Below are 17,650 nucleotides of genomic sequence, written 5' to 3'. Positions count from 1 at the left end.
GGTGTAAGAGCAGAGCAGCCTCCTTCTCTGTGTCCTCAGAGGCTTTCTGCTCCTGGTGCAGCAGAGCCAGCCCGGTGAAGAATCTGAGAAAAGAAGGCAACACAAAACAAATGTTGAAAATAAAACTAACTGTTGAACATTAGGCAGGACCCTGTTGAACTGTTGGGCCTCGTCTCACACGTGTGACTACTTCAACTGTATGATCATTAGTAAAGCAGGTTGACAGGTTAGTCAAAGCTGCTCTTGTGTAACAGTGAGAGGAAAGGATCTGCATGCATTCACCTCTTTATACTTAATTCCAGCTAAAGCAACAAGTCCATACCCAAGCTCCTGTTTGATCAAAGGGTTGCTTTTAGGAGTTGAAATACATGAATGATGATCCCTTATTCTTCGTTACTCTTATCACCGTCAACGGTATTGAAGTTTATGTAAGTAGCTTTGAATAAATATGTCAGGTAAATACGATGTTGTGCTTCCTGTATGACCTGACCTGAGAGCAGGGTGCAGCGGGCGCAGGGCCAGGCCGCTCTGGAGGTGCTGCAGGGCCTCGCCCCCCCTCCCCTGCAGCAGCAGCAGCCTCCCTGTGTGGAGGCTGAACTCCCAGCTGTCAGGATTCAGAGACCAGGCGTCCAGGTACTTCATCAGGGCGCGGTGCAGACCACTCCCTTCATCCCGCACCGCTGCACTGCTGTCCTGCAACAAGAGGGGAGAGAGAATTATTTATTTATTTGTTTATTCCAGTTATTTTAAAACAAAGCATGTACACTTATACTGGTTGTTGTTTTTTTATAGCAGGGAGAAGAACATCTTATGTTACCTTCCCCTTCTTAAAAAAAAATATTCTTTCAGTCACAGTTGCTTACAAATACTGAAACATAAAACCAGAACACAATCAAAAGTCAACTTCATACTGTCTAATTACGCTTTCTTTATACATTTTCTTTAACATACATATTTTCTTACAGCCCTTTAAATCATTCGGCAAAGAATATATAGATCAACTTCATCTGGGTGCCTTTACTAACCAGATTTATAGATGTGTTATTTCAGTATCACTTCAAACATACATACAAATGCATGACGCTAGTATCAATTCCTTATTGCTTCTGTAATAATAAAAGAGGAGGCTTTCCTTAATCTACCAAAAGGAAATCCCATTATATGCTTTAAAAGAAATAAAGTAAGATGATACAAATTTGTATTTTGTAAATTGTGTAACTTTTTTATTATAATTTGTTATCTTTAATACTTTTATACGCATGCTTCTTACGTAACATTAAGCTGTCTTTGGCTCTTTCCTGCTGTAACAATGTAAATGTCCCCTCTGTGGGACTAATAAAGGTATTCTGATTCTGAAAGTGACTAATTAGTATTGGCTGTATACCATGATGTCAGAGAAGTAGATTATTATTACTGCATTACTCTGTAAACAGCGACTGTGATTCTACCTTAGACCCGGAACAGGATAAGCAAATAATAAAAAGGTTAAGATGGCTGCTACAAGTCAGTCATGTTGTAAGTCATACAGCAAGTGAAGTAAACTGCTTATGACACAGTTACCTTGCCAGATTTCTTAGAGAGCCAGATATAGAGCGTCTGAACGTAGTCTGCTCTGCCAGACTGGCCCTGGTCTCTGAGCTGCTGATACTCTTTATCCAGGGCCTGCAGCTGGTTCTCCACCGTGGGCCTGCCGAGGAATCCATGGAGCTTACACACCGCCAGGATGTCGTCCTGACGGGCCGTCGACTTGGCATCGCTCAGTTCATCTCTGCCTCTGTCAGCCTGGGGAAGAATGGATTCAACGGTGAGAGGTGGGCTGGTTTTGGATGTTCTCAAATAGGAGAAGCATTTTCACCTATAATATGATTGTTATAAACTTTCAAAATAAACCACTCAGGTATTTCTTTAAAACTTGTTCATACTTTATAAATTCCTTAAAGGTGGGGTAGGTAATTCACTTCAGAAACACTTTTTGTTATATTCCATGGAATGTTCTTAACATCCCGATAGCAATGAATATATTCAATTGACAACAAATACATACAAAAAAGTCATCTGTGGAAGCCGTGGCGCTGGAAAAAGCACGACCAATCATCTGAGCCGGCCCGGATAAAGTAACTGGATGGCCTACCTGCCTGTCAGCCTTCCACCTGTGCACAAACTTATCTCGTGCCCTCATTGGTCATGTGCGCGTTCGTGTGTGTTGGAGGAGGGGCTCTGTAAGGAAGTCTGAAGGAAGGGGCAGATTTTTTGCGGCTGCGTACTTTCAAATTCTAGCGCACTCGAGCTGGTATCTCCATTCTTACCTACCCTACCTTTAAGATCAACATTTATAATTTAATGGACATTTCATGGTGGTATACAAAGAGTGAAAAAATGTGGGAATGCCCTTGAGCTTAGTACATAAAAAATATTTCTGTCAGGGTGCTTGAAGGCCACCTTTAGGGGAAACTTGTTCTTGAGCAAATGCCCTGTGTGAATGTGTGTAACAGTGTCAGTGCTAAGGGAGAACTGTAATTTACAAAATGTCCTCTTGTGTTGGTACATCTAGTTATTAAAAGCTCACATTTCATCACTTATTGTTGCCTGGAACTACCTTCCTGCGGAGGCCGTACATCTCGGTGGCGTAGTGCTGCTCCTCCAGAGAGAGGCCCAGCAGGAAGTGGAGTCGGGCCTCTCTGGAGCTGAGTCTGATGGCTGATGCATGGAGGACAGCCGCCTGCTCCAGGCTGTACAGAGGAGACTGTCCCTCCTCATACTGCAACACATCCCCTGGGGAAATGTCAGGAACAAACACTGTAGTATATGCACACATCAGACAAAAGGGCCCAGGGAGTATTTGCATCTATTTGTGAGATCATTTGCATTAATACGGACCTGAAAAATATCATTTCACAGTAACAGTATTACCTGCTGTGTATTACAGTAAAGGTTTCAGTATACTTTTGATGATTAAAACCCTTTTATAGTTATCCTGTATCCTGTACTTAATTAAATGTATATGTACAAATTAAGAGCCATAATGTTTTGTATAACTTTTACAACACGTATTAATGGTGATTGTGAAACCACTGTGAAACACTGTGGAGAGCGTAAGGGGAGGTTTGCTCCAAAACACAAAGACTAAGAAGCTGGTAACAAACTACTCATTGAGTGCTTTCTAAATGTATTCATTTTACAGTATAACTGTTTCAAATCTTGATACTGTGCTACTGTGTGCTGCTACAAAAGGATAAGAGTAACTGGAAAGCTTCTCCTCTTCATTTGTTCATAACACCTGTCTGGAGACTGAGGTGTGATGGAACCTGAAAAAAGCTGGTGGCAAATTAATATGTATTTTGTGTCCGATGTAGAATTAAATACTTAAAGGAGGGGTAGGTAATTCACTTCAGAAACACTTTTTGTTATATTCCATGGAATGCTCTTAACATCCCGATAGCAATGAATACATGAAATGCTTTGACAATAAATACATAACAAAATGTCATCTCTGGAAGCCGTGGCGCTGTAAAAAGCACGACCAATCATCTGAGCCGGCCCGACTAAAGTAACTGGATGGCCTACCTGCCTGTCAGCCTTCCATCTGTGCACAAACTTATCTCGTGCCCTCATTGGTCATGTGCGCGTTCGTGTGTGTTGGAGGAGGGACTCTGTAAGGAAGTCTGAAGGAAGGGGCAGATTTTTTTCGGCTGCGTACTTCAAATTCAAATTCAAATTCTAGCGCACTCGAGCTGGTTTCTCCATTCGTACCTACCCTACCTTTAAGACACAAAGATTTAATAAAAAAATAATAAAGAAAAAGATGACTAACTCAATTGACAAAGATGCCAAATGACTGATGTTGTGGAAGATAAGTCTTAAAGTCTCATTCTGAAATGAAACTCTTCCACTAATGTTGGAACACAAACACTTCACAGTACACCGGATAGTGAGTAATAAAAGGATCTCCCGTTTGGCCGCCTTCTCTATTTCCCCTAAGAATGATTGCATGCGTCCTTTGCATGAAATATTCAGAGAGTGCAGCTTCCCTTGGCATGATCTCTTATCTGTCACACTGCACTGATGTCACCGTTTTTACATTACCAGAGAATATTACAAAATATATCCGAAAAAGCCGCTGATGCAAATAATACAATATTAACCAATATATATAATCAGATTTTAAAAAAGTCCACTAAAGTAAATGTTCTGTGGGCCATGCTCATATAGGATAGCATGCAGCTAATGTTGAAATGTTAAATATGATATTATATAGTCTCTTAGTATTAAAAGTAAATGATTGAAGGGTCCCTCAGCCTTGATACAATTCTACATAATTGATACAACATGATCTTTGCGTTTTGAGGTCAGAATGAGCCTGATCTCGTACAACAGAAAACACTTTAATATTTGTTAAGAGGTGAAGATGAGCTGTTTCTATTGCTCCCTTTAACATCCCAACTCTCTCTCTCCCTCTGGTGTTATGTCTCTGTTCGGGTCCGATGACTTTCGTTCAGTCCTCTGGGATCTGTCTCGAATGTCTCTTCTCAGAGTCATCAAACAATTAGCGCGGTACAAGTAGCTGAGAAAAGACGAGCAGTAACATGAGTAACTGGCACGCTAGAAAGACGAGGAAGCTTCAACTGCTAACTCATTTCAATGTTTTTTTAATGGCTGACGCTGAGCTGAGCCAATGAGTGGCAAGGAAAATGATATAACAGAAACTCTCTGCTAGAGGGTTTGTAATTTAGAAAAAAACGATAAGTTAAAAGTCCATCAAGAGTGGGTTTTAGTGCAGATATGGTAGTATGGAGTAAGATATACAGATAAGTTGTATACAAATGTAGAGGCATATAACTATTTGTATCTGGATATTAGGGGTGTAACGGTTCACAAACATTTCGGTTCGGTATGTACCTCGGTTTTTTGGTCACGGTTCGGTTCGGTACGTTTTCGGTACAGCAGAATTTTTTTTCACAAAACAAAACATATATATATATATTTATTATTATTAAACTGTGAATAATGTATTCACTCAAATAAATACAAAATATAATAAAATAAACATTAAGGTGCAGCATTTCGATGAACTGAAATAATCTGTATTTGAACTGTACTGAACTAGCACCTAAGCAGCCAGTTTGACATTAGGACTCGCTTGTCATTGTATTTTCATGTTGTTTAAAGAAAAATGAACTTGTCCACATTGCTGCTGAAAGGGCAGATCTGCTGGCACTAACAATGTCTCCTGCTGTGGAGAACACCCTCTCTAGGGACAGAGGTAGCAGATACAGCCAGGTAGCGCTTTGCTAACATGGCAACATAAGGATATTTGGCGTTTGTAATAGCTTTGGCTCGGTCTGAACTTTCTGCGAGTGGTGGAGGCTTACATGCTAGCGGGAGTTGGGTTTGCACTTCAGTCTTTTTTCTTTTGGTACCGGTGATATTCACGTTCGAGTGATGCCTTTTCAAGAGTGTGCAAGTTTGATGTATTGCCAGCCGCGTAACCAATTTTAGTTGAACAATGCCGACAAACAGCTTTGGTTCGGTCCACCTGTCTTTGTCCGTCATCCTTGTTCGTAACTGCAAAACCAAAATGTTCCCAAACCGGAGATTTCAATGATGCTGGAGGATTTTCTAGCTCAACTTTATCTGCGTTCGTCATTAATTTTCGACAGTTCCTCAAATTACAGACTACATTTGAACGCATCCCTCTGACCCGCTCTCATAGTATGCCTCTCATCCAATGAAATGACCTGCTCGCTCTATGACGCGTTGAACCCAATGTGAGCAAATTACTCTGAATGCTGCGACGCAGCACCTGAGATTACTTCCAAAAAGTTATTCACGTTCTCAATTTTTTACGTTTAACGTTATATTCGTTCGGTACACTTCGGTACACACCTGTACCGAACCGAAGGGCCCGTACCGAATAATTTCGGTACGGGTACGTGTACCGTTACACCCCTACTGGATATGTATCAGACTTTAGGTGGAGGATTATTTTAGGCTTCAATCAAGCATTTCAAAGGGCTGTTAATCCAACAAACAGAAAAAGAAAATACTCTGTCAAGTGTTTAACAAATAACATTGGCATTGCTTTTTCTATTTTAAATAGTATTACAGGTTTGGATGGTAGGGTAAATTCATTTGGTATATGGGTCACCTGTACTTTTTGTTGTAGCAACTGCTTATTTGCCAAAGAGGGCAAACTGGCCGTTGCTTGGGCGACTTAAGCCCTCACTGTAATTGATACTCGTTGCTTAAACAGACTTTGGTAGATCACTTGTCTTCCCTTTCATTTCTGATCCTTAACTCTTGGTTTGGAAAGTGCTTCATACCGGGTTTAGGCAGGCGTTGGCGGTAGAGTTTCAGGTGATCCTGGGCCGAGGCGCACAGTTCCTCCACACTGTCTTCTCCTTCTGTAATTTGTAGTCTTTTCTCCCAGTTACGCACCTGCAGTACACAGAATACAATCATCTGTTCATCTATCATTTATTTGTGAGTTATACCAGGGTATATGCAGGAATCCTGAAGTCAAATGTAATACCTTTTAAGACCTTTTTTAAGACCCTTTCCATACATTTTAAGACCTCATCGCCACTTTGAGTTTTAACCGGTTACATTGGCGACACACTTTACCTCACATTGACTATATACAGTATTGATTGTCCTTCCTCCTTATCTTCTAACTATTTGGACGCAGACTTGCATTTCCCCATAACGATGTTGTTTAACAACCGGCGTAAACGGACCTTCGCGCTGTTGAGATCTCCATATGAAGTGAATACTTAAAACGAAAGTTAATTATAAATCATATATGATCAATCATATTCTTGTATAAACCCATAATGAGAATGCTTCTTGATGGTTTTTGAATATGTATGTATGCTTACAATTTTATCTGTTGCTATTTGATAACTTTGCGTTTTGAAAAGAGGGTGTTGAGAGTTTTCATAGTATGTTTAATACTTAAAACGAAAGTTAGTTATAATCAAATATAATCAATTATATTCTTGTATAACCCACAATGAAAATGCTTCATATTTTAGGTTTTTCTATAGTTACAGTATAAACAAAACCAAGTGGTTTGTTAAGTTGAGTGTAAGGCCTATAAGAGTTATGGGTGTCTCTGATAAGAGAGTAGGCCGTTTTTTCCCTCTCCTCTGACAGCAGTGCACAGGGAGGGGGGCTCCTTACTTAAGGAGAAACACATTAGAGGCCTCAAAAAGGTGGTTATGTCATAAACGAGAATAATATTTTTCAAATCCTACAGGGGTCATGTCCTTTTTACACAAACATGGGAAGGTGTGTCTTATGCCATAAGCTATGGAACATGTTGGGTCATGTCCAGCCCTGTACATTAGAGGCCATGCCCAGTTTTCCACAAATTGGGTGTGGAGGAGGTGCTTTGGGGTTTCGATCCGGTTTTTTGAGCATAGAGGGGCTGGTTTTTTGAGAGAGCGCGAGAGAGAGGGGGGGTTTCCCCTGGTAAACTCTCTCCCGGTAGGCTTTGTCCTTCAGAGCTGGGTTAATAGCTCTCGGTAAGGTTCTCTCAAACTTGGTAAATATCTCTGAAATGTGTTGGTTGAAATGCTGAGTGAATTTGGTTGAAATGCTGAGTGAATTTCTTTGAATGCTGAGTGAATTTCTTGGTTGGAATGCTGAGTGGAATGATTTGATGGGAGATGTGTTTGCGATTAGTAACCGCCACCGTGAGGATCTTCCTCCGAAATACCTGCGGGAGATAGGTATGTGTTTGTGGATGTTAGTACCCGCCATCTGTGTCGGATAGGAGTGTGGTTGTGATTAGGAACCGCCACCGTGAGGATCTTCCTCCGAAATACCTGCGGGAGATAGGTGTGTGTTTTTGAATGTTATACCCGCCGTCTGTGTCGGAAAAAAGGTATGAAACTGATGTGAATTGATTTGGTGAATGGAAAGTTGAATGCGCTTTTTATTGTCACCGGTCTTTTTATGAGGAAATACCTCTAAATTCTATCGGGAGAATTTTAAAATGTCACAACTGAATTGGGCAGTTGAAATGAAACATTTTGGTAATAAATGTAAGACTGTGAATTAAAGTTTCATATTTGAACATGATCACAGCACCATTTTTTTTAGTATGATTATAATGTTGTAAAGAGAGAAGGTAAAAACCCTGTATTAGTTTGGACCTATTTTTCTTCAAATAAACTGATCCCACCTTTTTGGACTGGGATAACTTAAAAGACAACCTGTGCTCTCCTCTCCTGCTTCAAAGGTAAGACTGCACCCTGCCACACACACTTAGGTAGGCGCACACTCCATTTACTGATATCAAAATCCTTCGGGATCCCTTAAACAGATTAAAAAAGAGTTGTCTGAATTGAAACAGCAGTTAATTGAACCTGGTTCTTCGGGGGGGTTAGTAGAGGTGAGATCTTGCTGACGTTGGTGGATCTGAGCCAAGCAGTAAACTTACATAGACTCAATAACTTCGGTCAGGTCAATTAGTAGGTCAGAGTAATTTACCGGAATAAATTATCAGGACCTCGCCGACTCTAAACAGCGCGCTATCAAGCAGTGAGCGTGCGATGTCCTGTTCAGATGACGTCCAATCCAACGGGATGCCATAAATAAACTACACAGAATCACACTACACACCTACGCAATGATTACATTCAGGCAGACTGTAGAATACAACCTCTTTGGACAATTCATATACTTATTGAAAACAAGCTACAAAATGTAATACCTTGAAAATGCCGTTTAATACTTTTTAATAGCCTTCATTTTCGCTAAATTGATTTGTCAACTTTTAATACTTTTTAAGACCCCACGGACCCCCTGATAAAAGGAACTATGTTTAGACATAGTTCCTTTGTCTAAAAAAGACAAAGGAACTAAAGACAAATTATTCATAACTGAAAAAGACAAATTATTCATAACTGAAATCATAGTTCATCAACTTGTATTTACCAATAGAACTGTGGATGTGTCAATGTAACAGTATCATAATCACTAACACAAATCATGAACCAAAAAATAATTACAGGAACTTTGAGTCTGCACACGGCCCTCAATTTGATCTCTACTCTTCAAAATGGCAAAACTTGTAAAATATAAGGTTTAACAAACAAGAATGAATAAACATTAAGGGAAATAACCCTTTAGAAATCTAATTAGATGGTAAGCATAGTCAAATACATGTATTACCTCCAAAGTGTGTTTAGTGTCGATCTCCAAACAACTGGATGATGCAAAATGCTTCTTGTACCAATCAGTCTCCGTGACATCCTGAAAATGAGAGATGTGATAACCAGATCTTAGATAAAAAACTGACCCAGCAAACTATTTCATATATAGAGCTTGGCATTCCTATTCAAGGTTCAATAACAATATACTGAAATGTGAAAACACTGGCACACCTCGTATCATATCCTCACATGCACTGCACACAAACACATGAGATACTTTTACTGTGAAACTCAAACCAGCACTTAGTCATTGTGAAGTGAGCGCTGACTGGTAAATAAAGGATGAGCAGAGGTCGATGGCAGTGATTCTGGCTCTGCAGAGCGATGTTTAATCTTTCACTCTGACCTTTGCATCCAGCTCCCCTGTGGGCCTGTGTGGACAGTCCAGGGAGTGTGACCCCAGCTCACTCAGCTTCATCTCACTGACACATCCTTTGTTAGAAAAACACATCAGAGCCACAATATGTCACCAGGCTTGGGGAGTAACAGATCATAAGTTATGGCATTACGTTTTCAGGAGATACATTTGTTTTACTCCTATACCGTTACATACAAAAATGTGTTATCAGCATTTTAAACGATACAATTCTGTCTGCATTTACTACAATTTAAGAAAACACATTTTTACAACTAAATATATTCTTTATAGGGTAACTAGTCATTGTAATGGAATACATTCTTAAAGTAACCCTCCCAGCCATGTGTATCACACACTAGAATGGATAGCGTTGACCTAAACTACTGAAAAGTGTAACAGACTAGACGACTTAAAGGTAGGGTAGGTAGGAATGGAGAAACCAGCTCGAGGCGCTAGAATTTGAAAGTACACAACAGGAAAAAATCTGCCCCTTCCTTCAGACTTCCTTACAGAGCCCCTCCTCCAATACACACGAACGCGCACATGACCAATGAGGGCACGAGATAAGTTTGTGCACAGATGGAAGGCTGACAGGCAGGTAGGCCATCCAGTTACTTTAGCCGGGCCGGCTCCGATGATTGGTCGTGCTTTTTACAGCGCCACGGCTTCCACAGAGGACATTTCTTTATGTATTTATTGTCAAAGCATTTAATATATTCATTGCTATCGGGATGTTAAGAGCATTCCATGGAATATAACAAAAAGTGTTTCTGAAGTGAATTACATCTTTAAATGAACTCTTTTTTTACAGAATAAGAGGAGCTACTGATAGCATTTTAGTCTTTTAAATTGAGTCATAACACATGTGTCTAAGTACTGTAGTCTATTAGATGTTGTCATGGTGGCATTTTCTGCACTGTGTAATGATCCAGAACCTCAAATAAATCGATTAGAAAGAGGTCAGTTGTCCAGAGACCAATCACTCATGTGACTAACTAGGCAGGGGAAAGCTCAAATGAGGCCTGATACCAAACACAGCCTTGGATCTGAAACAGATAGATCACAAGGTCTTAGTTAAGTAATAGTATCCGCCTCATTACAGTAACTAAATAGTTGTCTACAGTAACAGCATGTTACATGATAGTTCAGGGAGTGTAATCAGGACTGTCAAAAGGTAAGACAAGAGCGTGCCTGGCTCATTACGGAAGTAGATCTGTAGGTAAATCTGCTATGGAGACAGACATAATTAAACTGTTCTAAAATCTCAATGAAGTCATAGAATCTGTTACTCTGATTGAAGGTCAATTTCTTACCATTTTTTATTATTTGCTTAATGATACAAGGTAGGAAGTTGGCAAGCTGTTACCTTCCTTCTTTACTATACAACTTTCTTTTTTTGCCTGAATAATGGTGGTTTGATGCTTCACTCCACTGACCTTTAACCCACTGAGTAATAGCTTTGCCTCCACAGCAGCTCTGCTTTAGAAAAAGCTATTAAAGGATCTCAGACTCCAATATTCACCTCTGTAATTAAAAAAGCACTTGACCAGAGCATCCGACATCTTCCTGTCGAGGTCCATTTCAACGACCTTCCAGCCGTCTCCCAGCGGACCGTCGCTAAGTGGGTCGACTTTTGATCTGCGTGCCAGCATCTCAATATAAGGCCTTGAGAAGATGTGCTTTGGGTCACTGCAAATCAACAGGAGAACCAACATTGGCTGCATTTCTTTAACCAATACAGAATGTGCAATGTGTAGTATGTGCATATAAATATAGCTATTTCTGTTTATATTTCAAATGATAAAAAATACGAAAATGATCAAGCACAATGGCTATGATTATTCAAAGTTAAACAATTACAAGTTTCAAATTAGGGAATTACAAATGTGTGTTCCAATTGGCAAACTGAGATAGATATATACTGGTTCAATTTATTTTACTTGATTTCTTTTTATAATTATGATTTGACCATTTCATTGACTCTAAAACACTTGGTTTAGCAATATGATGAAGGGGGTAAGTGCAGTTAGAACTGCTAATATTTTCTCTTATTAAGTGTCTTTCTATTCAGGTGTTACCTGTGCTTGATAAATATGGGTCTATAAAAGGCAGTCAGAGATACTGGACATTCGTAGTCCAGCTGCTGCTTCCCATCAGTGAAGGTCACAGCCATGGGAATCAGCTCTCGAGTCACCAGCAGTGTGTACACCTAAGGGGCAACAACACAGGGAAACAGCACTATTTGTATCTGTTTTATGTATATTCATGTTGCACTGTTGGAGGAGCCTGTGACTTAAGTTTTTCATTGCCATATCTACATCGTAGCTAATGTGCACATGACAATAAAGCCTTGAATCTTAAAAATGTTGTAATCATTATGTAACCTAAAATGACCCCAGAAAACTATCCTCTTGAATGCCTTCTCACATTCTGTGATATAGGAACATGGAGCACCTAACAGTGTGGGTGGAGCTCCAAAATCTACAGGTTACCAGTTTGTACTGTAGGTGAGGATGAGGTGGTGAACCCATGAAGATGATCGTCATTTTTTAAATATAATGTCAACATGTCAGTGTGCTGAAACACACAGCCCCCCTCTCTTATGTCTCATACCTGTGAATTGCTGCCATCTGCTGAACGGACTGAGATCTCCACCACAGAGTCGCCATAATTCAGAGGGACTGGCTGTGAGCTCTCTCCCTGATTCACTGCAACTTTTATGTTTCTGTCCGGCACCTTGGGAAGCAGGGTCACCGCGTTACAATGAAATGGAACAACACCTGCAGGAAAAAGAGTTTAAAGTTGATGACGAAAGAGACAAAAAATACCAACAAGATACAAAGGTATCTTATATGGACATGTTACCACCAGATACTTATAACAAGGACAATATAATGTATATACACCTCAAATTCTATATTTCGTTATTTTTGTATCATTATTCATATACATGCTATTACTGTACATGTTTGACTTTTTCCAGATATGTTTTTGTTGCAAATAATATGTATTCCTTAATAAAAAATATGTAATAATGTCCCAACATTCTGGTGCTTTAACTGGCTTTTTCATAGTTTCACAAGAAGGCTGTACTCACTGTTGTATTCATAGATTTTGGTACAGAATGCAGGATTACGTGGAATATCTCCATCCAAAGCCAGATCACTGAGTGCTGCGACCTTTGCAGACAGCTTGGTGATTTCCACACAGTATTTCTTAACGGTGCCATCCTCTGCTATCACCTCGATGTCCACTCTGGTTAACCCATCATTCAGGTTAATGGTGCTGGAACCATCTCCACAAAGCTGTACAAAATGGGTTATATTCAGAGGTGGGAAGTTACTTTTACTCAAGTACTAAACTTAAGTATAACATATTGAGGTGATTATGCTACTATACGTCTATTTAAAAGAGAAATAATGAAATAACTAACCCTAACCCTTCTTATAAATTAAACTAGTGGACTAACTATTTAAGTGACAAAAGAGTCAAATTAGAGGCAGCTGATAAGTCAATTAGAACTTTATCATAAAAATAAAATGCTACTTGATGCAACAATATCATCTAGAAATGTCACATAAATATAATTATATACACACATAATGGCAATTTTTCTGCACAGGTATTACTTTTTATACTTTAAATAGGCTACATTTAGCAGATAACACCTGTACTTTTACTTTTTTAATGCAGGTTCTTTACTTCTAATTAAGTATTTTTACAGTAATAATGTATTGGTACTATATTGTATGTTCAATCATACAATATTATAAGTATAAAAACATATTGACAGGACAGTACTCACAATATTGTATGAAGCTCCACAGTCACTGGTGATCAGCTTCAGACTCACTTTGTTCACATTGCTCTCCACCGTCACTCTGTAGTCTGTGACTTGTGGTGTGAAAGCAGGAAGGAGCTTCCCAACAGACACAGATAACTTCTCCAAATCACAGTTGTCCATGTCTCAAGACTCTTTTTTTCATTTAATTGTACACCTGGTTTACTTGTGTTCAGGTATACCTACAACATCAGTGATACGGTCCAAGTCCTAAACGCACTTAAAACTGACATCCCATGACACCAGGATTCATTTACCACACTGACGCCAAGTTTCCATAGTAACGTGAACAACTTTGCTGCCTTCAGACTAAGCTAAAGCTAAGCTAAATATGTTATACGTAATATCTCCGATGAAGAAACAGTTATACAAAACTCACAACATGTTGATTTGTTAAGGCGTTAACGTTGGTGTAAAAAGTATGTTTAAATGTGTCAAAAATGAGCATTAGTTAACAGCTAACTTAGAGGATAAACTGGTATACAACGGTGGTCGATGCACAATATATGATTTTTCTCAGATACAGCAGTAACCAATCTATAAAATACTACATATAACCAGTTTAAGGTAAAAATGTCATAAGTGGATAATGTCCTCCTCCAAACGGCAGACGGCAGTACAGAAGAAAAAGAAGACTGGCTGTGTTGTTTACTGACGTCATTTCTGGTCTGCCAAAGCGTGGTGTGTGCTAAAAAAGGTATTATAGAAATAGCTTACTTTACCGTTAACTTCTGTTTCCAGTGGACTTGTTTAGACATTTAACCAGTTTCAAGTGTTGTTTAACACATAATACACAGTTGCCACTCAATGTCTGCTCTTTGAAACGTGTGCCTCTGATCCTTTTAGCAGCATGTGTTAGCTATCTACTAGCTACAAAGCTAACACTACAGATTTGAATGGGATCTTTTTTGTACAACAGGACTTCATAATATTGTCGGATCATACTTATTTTTACAGGAACATGGCAGCGGACGGCCAAACGGACGACTACCCTCACGAGATAGACGATCAGCTCACAGGATTTGACTCCTCCGTGACTGCTATCAAAACCATGTTGGACAAGTTGCCCAGGAACGACGTTATGCATAAGGTAAAGTTAGGCTGTTAATACTTTTCACAACACTTTAAGGAATGAAGCAAGCATACACAGCGTCTTTGGGTTCATGAACAGCGCTATAGAAATAAAATATATTATTATTATTATTATTTTAAAATGATGATGAAGTGGCAACGTTACCACACCAATAAGAAACACATATAATGTATGTTATTAGCTACACGTGTTCTCTTCTATAACATGTGAACATGTCAAATGTGAGAAAAGCCTATATGACAAGATATATTGAAAATATAACATATAACTAAACATATGTGGTTGTTTTAATGAATCACTGCATCCGCAGAACTGTACAGCTCTCTTATTCCAAAATACAGTTATATTCTATCTATTACAGCTATACTGTACATACATGTTATCGTTTCTTATAGAGAGAGAATGTATAAGTTACATTATTATTGTAATTTGTATAATTTGTTTCTTGACTTTTGCACTTGTGCAGTACTTTGATTTACATGCCAAACATACATTAAGCTCCTAAAATATGATGCTTGGGTGTATCCAGCAGTCTGTGATTTGGATAAATATAGGGAACATTATTGTTTTGTTTTGCTTGTAAGTTACTGTGCTAATGACATTTTTGCGACAGAAGGAATTTGACACAATGACTGACAAAACTACATTTGTTTTATTGACAGCTGGACCCTTTGGACCAAGCCAAGCTGGATCTGATGTCTGCCTACACCCTTAATTCATTATTCTGGAGTACGTTTTTTTTCTGCTTGCTGTTATTTAATCTATGTAAATGATCAATCACATAGTTATTTATGTATTAATAACACAACAATGGGAAAGATTGCCTGTTTTTTATTGACTGCACATATTATACTATAATAAGCATATTATTTTCTGTTTTTCTGAGATAACCATACATGCTGATTTATTCATAAATGTATTATATAATTGAGCGTTGAATTTGTATTTGCTCGTATTTGTGTCTGTATTCTCTATTAACATAATTGGGCCTTGTTGTTTACAGTGTACTTGGTTACACAAGGAATTAATCCAAGAGAGCATGGAATCAAACAGGAGTTGGTATGTATGAATTCTCTGTTCTGTCTTTGACATTTTAATAATTTCTGTATTTGTTTGCATTGTCTAACTCCTCTGTAACAACTCTGTTCTCCAGGAGCGAATAAGGACATACATGAACAAAGTGAAAGAGATCACAGACAGGAAGAAAGCTGCCCGTCTGGATAAGGGGGCTGCGGCACGCTTCGTCAGGAGTGCCCTCTACCAGCCAGACGAAAAAGACTCTAGAAAAAAATCAGCATCCAAGAAAGCAGCAGATGCAAAACCTGACACCCCGCAGTTTAAGCGTCCGAAGCAGAGCAGAAGTTAAGAAGGAGCTTCACAGTGTGGTCTCAATGCACTTTGAACCACTTTAGGACACAAACATTTCTGTTTCGCAAAGAAACGAAGCATCTTCTATGGTTGTGTTACTCGGTACAAGACCGGTCAGATTTCACCAGTCAGCTAATTATACTGGATGTATCAAAAACCCAAGACTTTCTGCCATCCGTGAATCACCTTTCAGATTTTGCTGAACATATTTCTGCGTAGATTCAATAGATTCAAGGCTATACTATTTTTCTAATGCAATTTCATCATTCAGTTATTGCCTAAATCTTATTCAGGATTCCAAAACCATGAAAACATGCAATTTCCTTTTAGAAAGTGAGTAAAACTAAATACTGACATATTTTAAAACGTGTGTGTACCATGTTTTGAAATATGTCATTTAAGATTTTTCCATTCCTTCTTTTAGAGGAATAAGACTTTTAGATGTTCTCTTTCTTTTTTAAAGTGATTCTATGAATCATCATTTGTTTTTTAAGAGATGTTTTTTTTACCAGTGCCATGTGTAAAACATGTATTCATACAACGTTGTTGGTAATGTAATACTATCTTACTGCATAAAATGACATCACTCACCAAAAGATGTTTGTTAAATCCCCTTTTGTCTATTATTCTATTTATTCCTCATGAAAAAAAGGGTGAAAATAACTATCATTTAAAACAGTCTAATGCAAGCTGTTTGAGATGTTGGCATGTAACAGAAAATCCACTGATATAAAAAATGGCTCAATTCCATTTAGCTGCTTAGGTTCCAGGACCCTGGTATTGTGCATGCTGGCTTACTGACGCGCTCTTATCTCTTACTGGGACATACATACAGAATAGATGTGCTTATCAAAATGGAAATACAATGTGTAGTGCAGTTAACACCAAGTGTACAGTTTGAGCTTCATCATCACTCATTAACAAAAAATTAACAACTTGGATGTGATTTTAGTACCTGCATACTCTAAGCCAGCAACTGCGCGAAGGTGGTGACAGACTTGACAAAGACTGGATTCGTGGACTTGCTCAAAAACGTGGACGGACTGTATCTCTCTGATTGCACTGTAGATTTCTTGCCAATATATGGTGTTGTGATTTTGCCAGTAAAGATTATTGGTTGCACTCTGGCTTGAAGGTTGCAATATATATATATAAGTACAATTTATTCTTCTGTTTTAATCTTCCCCATGGAGTCTAAACTCATAACCCGTAGTGAGTGGCTGCTTCTCAGGTCGATTAAATGAAATCCTTGCTTCCCTCACTTGCGTCGTTTCCCTGCGTTTAGTCCCTCCCACCAGGGAAGCATGGAGGGACGCAAGGAAACCACGAGAAGCAGGGAAATGAGTTTTAAGAGCAATGGGACGTCCTTTCCTCCGGAGCGTCACGTGAAGCGACGTCCGTTTGTGATGACGCTGCACAGCTGATCGTCTGACAGCAGCTCTGTCCCCGTTATTTCCACACACCCCCGCCTCTGTTAGTACACATTTACTGACACAAACATTTGTATCATCTGTTGTAGACCCCAATAAATAAAATAAAATAAGAACTCATTGTCAAAAAAGATAAACGCCATTCTTACAATTTATAAACGAACAATAATTTGATTAATATTGATTAGAGTGCACAATAGAAATAAAATAATTGAGAGAAGAAAAAGAGATATGTTATCTATCAAAACCCAGTTAGATTAACATTCATTGGACTGCACACTTTGTTTGTTTGTTTGGATATGTAGCACATTAACATTTTAATAGCACTTAATGACTGACTGA

The 17,650-nt window shown here is 38.8% G+C and overlaps 2 protein-coding genes across 2 annotated transcripts in view; one reads left to right on the top strand and one right to left on the bottom strand.

Moving 5' to 3' along the window:
• Positions 1-14,379, bottom strand: part of LOC117542357 — a 22,534-nt gene extending 8,155 nt beyond the window's left edge. Inside the window, exons 1-12 of the mRNA XM_034209977.1 lie at positions 13,382-14,379; positions 12,674-12,881; positions 12,190-12,356; positions 11,655-11,785; positions 11,099-11,265; positions 9,565-9,650; positions 9,178-9,258; positions 6,321-6,435; positions 2,597-2,772; positions 1,561-1,782; positions 491-693; positions 1-83 (exon numbers count right to left, since the gene is read on the bottom strand). The exon at positions 1-83 is cut by the window's left edge and continues 40 nt beyond it. Of these exons, the coding sequence (XP_034065868.1) occupies positions 1-83; positions 491-693; positions 1,561-1,782; positions 2,597-2,772; positions 6,321-6,435; positions 9,178-9,258; positions 9,565-9,650; positions 11,099-11,265; positions 11,655-11,785; positions 12,190-12,356; positions 12,674-12,881; positions 13,382-13,540 (1,798 nt within the window). The 5' untranslated portion in view covers positions 13,541-14,379. The remainder of the gene's footprint in view (positions 84-490; positions 694-1,560; positions 1,783-2,596; positions 2,773-6,320; positions 6,436-9,177; positions 9,259-9,564; positions 9,651-11,098; positions 11,266-11,654; positions 11,786-12,189; positions 12,357-12,673; positions 12,882-13,381) is intronic.
• c1d (C1D nuclear receptor corepressor) lies at positions 13,982-16,491 on the top strand. Its single transcript, XM_034209979.1, has 5 exons — positions 13,982-14,114; positions 14,375-14,507; positions 15,173-15,239; positions 15,514-15,569; positions 15,664-16,491. The coding sequence occupies exons 2-5, from the start codon at positions 14,379-14,381 to the stop codon at positions 15,874-15,876; spliced, it is 465 nt and encodes a 154-aa protein (XP_034065870.1). The 5' UTR covers positions 13,982-14,114; positions 14,375-14,378; the 3' UTR covers positions 15,877-16,491.
• Positions 16,492-17,650: the final 1,159 nt, after the last annotated feature.

Source organism: Gymnodraco acuticeps, unplaced genomic scaffold (genome assembly GCF_902827175.1).
Source record: "Gymnodraco acuticeps unplaced genomic scaffold, fGymAcu1.1, whole genome shotgun sequence".
Taxonomy (NCBI): Eukaryota; Metazoa; Chordata; class Actinopteri; order Perciformes; family Bathydraconidae; genus Gymnodraco; species Gymnodraco acuticeps.
Note: the sequence above shows the minus strand (reverse complement) of the source record. Positions and strands in the feature narration are given on the sequence as shown.